The sequence below is a fragment of the Lepidochelys kempii genome, chromosome 1 (genome assembly GCF_965140265.1).
Source record: "Lepidochelys kempii isolate rLepKem1 chromosome 1, rLepKem1.hap2, whole genome shotgun sequence".
Classification (NCBI taxonomy): Eukaryota; Metazoa; Chordata; order Testudines; family Cheloniidae; genus Lepidochelys; species Lepidochelys kempii.
In genome coordinates, this window is record NC_133256.1 from 4,404,625 (window position 1) to 4,411,202 (window position 6,578).

At 45.5% G+C, this 6,578-nt stretch overlaps 1 protein-coding gene across 1 annotated transcript; it reads right to left on the bottom strand.

Annotated features, from left to right (window-relative positions):
- Positions 1 to 472: 472 nt before the first annotated feature.
- On the bottom strand, positions 473 to 1,408 carry LOC140918300 (olfactory receptor 51G2-like). The gene has a single exon (XM_073362392.1). It carries the CDS (start codon positions 1,406 to 1,408, stop codon positions 473 to 475), a length of 936 nt encoding a protein of 311 aa, XP_073218493.1.
- Positions 1,409 to 6,578: the final 5,170 nt, after the last annotated feature.

The following is a 6,578-nucleotide window of genomic DNA, read 5'->3' on the forward strand; positions in this document are numbered from 1 at the left end:
ACCCAGAGCTCTCAGGAAGGGCCAGGACTGTGACAGCAGAACACCTCTGCACCGTTTTTCATGGCCCGTGAATTTTTAACCACAGACGGGACAGTGACAGGCCAGGTGTAATAGGAAACAACACTCACATCCCTTCTTTTTATTGACTGTATCGAGAGGAACTCTAAGGCTGGAGCAGCCATCGATAAAGCTCTTTATGGGCCAACATCCCACCATTCCCCAGGCTCTCCACAAACAAAGTCACTTTTTAAATGCTGCTGCCTGCCTCGGTCTCCTTCACCCTGTGCGCTGTCCTCCCTCACCAACCTCTCTCCAATTGCTTCAGGCCTCAGACCCTGTCTGAACCTGTCTCTGCATAGTGGAGATCAGTAGCTCATTTCATTTTAGATTTAAGGGTCCAGGATGGAATAGGTGGCCCATTTTTTTCGTCTCCCATGTCAACAACACTGGAGCTGGATGATGAACTGACACTTCACTTGACGAACACCCTGATTATCCTCGCACGAAGGTGTTTGCTTTTCACACTGTACACAATTGGGTTAATCAGGGGTGGGACAAGCAGGGAGATGTAGCCCAGGATAATCTTAAGAAAAGGAAAAGAGCCCTCCCCTCTTCTGTGTACCACAGACAGGCCGATCATTGGTGTGTAGAAGAGCAGGACAGCGCAGAGGTGGGAGACGCAGGTGTTCAGGGCCCTGAGGCACTCTGCATGGGACGTGATGCTCAGCACTGTTTTGAGGATCATCACATAAGAGAGAAAGATGAGCAGCGAGTCCAGCCCCTCTGTCAAGAGTGTAACAGACAAGCCATAGATGCTGTTCACTCTGATATCCGAACAAGCAATCTTCATGACGTCCTGGTTTATGCAGTAGCAATGGGAGAGGACATTGGATCGACAATATCGGAACTGTTGAAGGAGAAAAGGGAGTGGGAGCATTACAGCCATCCCTCTTAGCACACACAGCAGTCCCATCTTGCCTATTCTTGGCAGGGTTAAGATAGAAGCATATCTCAGCGGGTCACAGATCGCGATGAAGCGGTCAAAGGCCATCAACAGGAGCACGGAGGATTCAATGCATTCAAACGAGTGAATGAAGAACAGCTGGGCAAAACAGGCATTGAGGCTGATCTCTCTAGTGTTAAACAAGTATATACGGAGTGTTGTCGGCATGGTGGATATCGATAAGGCAAGGTCTGTGATGGCTAATGTGGAAAGGAAAATGTACATGGGCTCATGGAGGCTTTGATCTGTTTTTATAATGAACAAAATGACTGAATTTCCTACTATGGAAATAACATACATTAAGCAGAAGGGGATGGAGATCCACAGATGAACGTCTTCCTGCCCAGGTATCCCGCCGAGAAGGAACACGGCAGCGTTGAATTTGGTGTCATTGACAGCGGACATAATGTCCTGGGCAGGTCCGAGGAGTTCTGAACTTTCCTTCCTAAAAGGAAAAAAGACAGGAGACTAGATGATATTTAGTGAGACATCTTTCTGCTCTCAGTGCAAGTCTAGAGATTCCCAGGAGGTCAAGGAAGATCAGCAAAAATATAGTCTTCGATTTACTCAACAAATAGGAAGATAGGCATTGCCAGAGTGGATCAGACCCATAGTCCATTTTAACAAGTATCCAGTTGCCAGTTCCAGATGCTTTGGAGGAAGTGTAAGATGCCCTGGAATAGGCAGCTTTGAAATAACCTGCACCCACTAACCAGAGAAATTTTGCAGTGCCAATCAGGAAGGTTTAGAGCCCATCCAAGAGGTTTTGAAACATTCCTTACTGCTCTATTTTTTTTCTGGTTAGCCATATAAACATCCAGTCCCTGTTTGAATCCTGCTAAACTCTTGGCCCCATTAATATCTTCTAACTGGGAGTTCCACAGCCTACTTGAGCGCTGTGTGATTTTACAATTGCGACTTTACCACAGACAATCTTTCTGGCCCTCCACTTCTGAGTGTGGGCAATTGTATCATGACACGTGTGTAAACAAGTGCATGGGTTAAACTGTCATTGTATTTATCTGTCCTGCACTGAAGCTATTTATAAACATGTTTCATTGCCTCATAATATATCCTTTTTTTTATTTTCTCCATTCCTGAGCGTGCAAATTAAGCCACTGCCTCTTTGCAGTACGTGAGATATACATTCTTAGGCACAAGTTCTTAATTTAATAACATTGTCTTTAATGGCATCGCTCCAGATTTACCTGTATAAATTCAATCAGGACCGGTCTCTGTTATCTTTTCCTTACCAAATGCTCCCAGTGATATGCTCTGACCCCCCAAAATCCCTCCAAGAGGAGCTGAAGTTTTTGCCTGGCCTATGTTGACTGAATCCAGAGAGTTCAATCATCCTAAAGCTTTCTCTTCATCCTCAGAAGGCCTTTATCCTCTCCCCATGCAACGGTCCATAGATATTTGGCAAGTTAAAAGCTAACACAGTTTCTTCAGTTGGGCGAGTGTAGGATTAGCATCACATATGGGTGAATAGTGAAAACACTAGGTGTGCACTAATATCCGGTTGAGTGTGCAAGTTACTTGAGCCATGCTCGTGTAAGTGGTTATGAGGGTATATTACATACAACCATTATTACACTTTCCTGAACATTATTACCCTTTCCTGAACCTCAACTCTATTGTGCTGAAATACAGAACAGAGGTTCAGTTCCCTCATGACTTTTTGGAAAATCTTGCACAGATATTGAAGAGGGATTGTGTTCTTGACCCTGAATGTAAGTGTTAGAGACAGTGTCATGAAAGTTTGGTTTCTAATATTTGTATTATAATGAAAAGTTTTGGCATAACATTTAGACATCTGTACTTTCATACACACATGTGAACCCATTCTCTCCCCTCTGATCTTCTTTCAGAAATGATTTCTCAGGTTATAATGTTACTTAAAATGTAGCGTCTGTCATGTGGATTTCTTCAAAACCTGAAAAGATTGCAGGATTTCAGCCCTCAGTCAATCGTTTGTCAGCAAACAAAAGTCTAGCATGCAAAAGGTGTCCAGTTCTCCTCAGGTTCTGTTCTGTAGGATGGTAGTCTATATCCGGAATAGTAACAAGCATTGGTGTCAGTATATAAAATATTCATTCCCTGAGCTCTCACTCTCTAGTACATAGTAACCCCAGCACCTGTTATTCAGGCACCATGAGGGTTTGCAGGAAGTGGATTTCAAAGTCAAATGCATGAGTATTCATGGAACTGCATCTCACACATTAAAATAGCCTATTGAGTTCTCTCTCTCTTTCTCTCTCTGACCGTCTCTATCATGTATTCATAAAATACGTAGCACCCAGGAACAGCATTGGGTCAGATGTGGAGCTGAGCTGCCATAGTTAATCTGTATGTTAAACTTAATTCTTGGGATGTTTCCTGTTTAACTATATTGGGTTAACTCTTGGGATGATTATGCCATGGCTATATTGGTTTAACACAGTCTTGTTCTTCTTAATTTAATCACAGGCTGCTGGAAAACAAGCAGGAAGGGAAGCAACAGCTCAAGAAAAAACATCTCTCAACAAGCACTTCAGGGATTTTGAGAGACAACACCGGAGCTACAAGCTGGGAAGAGCCTATTTCCAGGCTCCAGCCACATTACACAGCCTGTTTTGCCAGCACTGGTAGTCTGCCCAGAGGTGGGGCAGCTGTTGCTGAGAAGCTCTTCAGACTGACAGACACAGACACCACTGGGGAAGTCTGTCGGCCTTCAGCCTGCCAGGGTCCCTGTCAGAGTTGGAGGGCTTGGGGTCAGAGATGTGCACAGACTGTTGGCTGAAAATTCTCTTATTCTCCCATGTTAGTCGTTTTCCTGCTGTTCAGGTTAAACAGTATTTTGGTTCAAGAAGGCTGACTGGTCACTCGTCTCATCACTGCTCACAGACTCCCAGACAAAAGAACCACAGGTGTCAAACCCTCTCAGACCTGCTCTAACCAAAGTATGCTGTAGCCCAGGGTCAGTCCGAGGGTGGGAGGATCCTGGGATTATAGCCTATAAGAGGGCAGGGTATAAGGCCTGACATTTGGAACTCGGAGACCAGAGATGGCGCAGAGATGCAGATAGTCCTGTAACTCTGAGGGGTATCTACAGGAAAGAAATTCTGGAGCCCTCAGCCAGTCAGGAAACAGAAATATGCCCTATGGTGCCTGTTACCACAGAGTAACATAGCTCTGAATTCCTGTGTTCACAATCAAGCCAGAGAATAAAAACTTAGACAATTTATTTGCTGACTAAATTTCCAAGAGCATATAAAACTGAGGCGAATTGGGATATTCCGGGGGGACTCCTAGTGCATACCCTTGGTAGGATCAGGCCTACAGCACACAGCAACTCTAGAAAAGGGACCCCTTGAGAAGTCCTGACTTGGGGCATAGGGGTTCTAACACTCCGTCCTCACGTTGAATCTCAGATTTCTGTGTAGCTTGAATAACCCACCATGGACTCCGGGCAGATGTAGAGGAGTTTCCCAAGGTACCTAGAGCTGCCTGCCCTCCAACCCCATCACTGAGTCACTCAGAGAGCCCAGCTGAGTCCTTTGCCGCTGCACAGAACATCTGCCAATTGAAACAGCTTCCAGCCTTTCCCCTTCACTTTGCATTTTAAAGATAATGAAACCTGCCAACGTACCCAGTTCCTCCTAGAAGGGGAGCTGCTGACACCACAAGTCTTCACGGTAAATGAAAAGGAGCCATCGGAGAGCTTGCACAGGCAGCTGACAGTATCTATTCAAACAGGGGGGCAGGTGCTTTATGAAGCATGCTCGTACCTTCCCTTGGGGGCCACTTGGCCATCAGGGAACCTCATCTGCTTGGCTTAATGTGCACTAGATTTAACCCCGCCACGGCCAATGCAAACTTCAGGAGGGCATTTAACAAGGGACGTGTGGGGATGCTGCCCAACTGTTCTGCTTCACAAGCCCTGCTGCAGGGTCTATTCCAGGAATCTGGGCTTATCATCAATGTTCCTGTGGTTCTGATTAGTCACATGGCTACCTTGAGGGTGGCCGAGTGCTAACGGTATTGATGTCAGAGCTGTGATCTTGCTGAAATAAAATAAAATAAAATATAATAATAATAATAATAATAATAATGGACCAGATTTTTCTGAGCAGCCACTTTTCTGCATTACAAACCCAGCGTGCAGCCAGGGAAGGGAGATTCCACAAGGAATTTTATCTTAGATCATTCCAGGAGGGGAGGTCCCTTCCCTTCTCTCTGAAAAATGAAAAGGGGGACTCAGGATCCAAGGATCCTCAAAGTTATGCACAGATCTCAGTGATCCACTGGAAGCTAGGCCCCACTCCCATAATCTCTGGGCCTCTATACCTGCTCTAGGACCCTCTCCAGCTCCCTGCTAGCACAGGTTCATCAGAGATGTGCTACCTGGGCCTGTCACAGTAGCCACTGCCCACGGGATCTGGTGAAGGGATGTTTTACAAGGTGGAGGGGGCTGTACAGAGATGGGGAGGCTGGTTAGAGGATCTGATGTGCACAATATCTTAGTGGGAGGTTTCTACCTTCCCATATACAGAGTGAAGCCATAAACTCAGTTGGTGCAACCTTCATTTATGTTGCAAGGGAGAGGAAGATGAAAAGCCTCCAATTTCTCTTGGGGATCCAAAATGTCAGCTCTGTAAACAAACACTCTTTGCCTATCTATCCAACACTGGGATAGATTGCACCCTCAGCAAGTTTGCAGATGACATTAAGCTGTGGGGAGAGGTAGATATGCTGGAGGGTAAGGATAGGGTCCAGAGTGACCTAGACAAATTTGGAGGATTGGGCCAAAAGAAATCTGATGAGGTTCAACAAGGACAAGTGCAGAGTCCTGCACTTAGGACAGAAGAATCCCATGCACCGCTACACACTAGGGACCAATTAGCTAAGCTGCTTGCTCTTCAGATCTTTTGAATTAGGTACACAGTATCGCCAAGCCCCATTCAACAAGTACGAGTCACACCCTCAAAAATGATGCAATTGGATTTATAATAATGGGATTTAAAAATACGCTAATGTGGGGTTTGTTTTCATGTGTCTGTGGTTTCTTAGCCTTTTGGGGTGCAATTGATTAAGGGTTTCTATCTTTTCTTCAACTATTTTGTTTTTTAAATTCTTAGGAAAACTGAAAGCTGAGATTCCTGCATGGTGTCCAGCTTCCAGAAGTTGGGGCTCTAAGAAAGACAGGAAATAGTGCGAGACTCCCAATAAAATCTCAGTTGCTGGCACTGATAGCTGTATCTCAAGCAGAGCACCCACAAAAGGAAGGCACTGAGGTTTCGTTAGTGGATATTTCTCGTCACAAACTGACATAGGTGATTTTTCCCTCTGCAGGGGGCTACAGAGTCCCCTGTTGTGAGGAACAGAGTTATGCTACAGACAGCCAAACATAACAGTGATGGGCTCGAAGAGTCACTGGATCCTGTGGTACAGCTCACATGTCCTCTCCCATTGTTCAGGCAGGAAACATGTACATGTCCAGTAATCAAGGCCACACACACTATTAATAGAAAGGGGCGTGACCCAAGCCCAGCTCCAAGTGGCTTGCTGCTCTCTATTGGACCCAAACAACCCT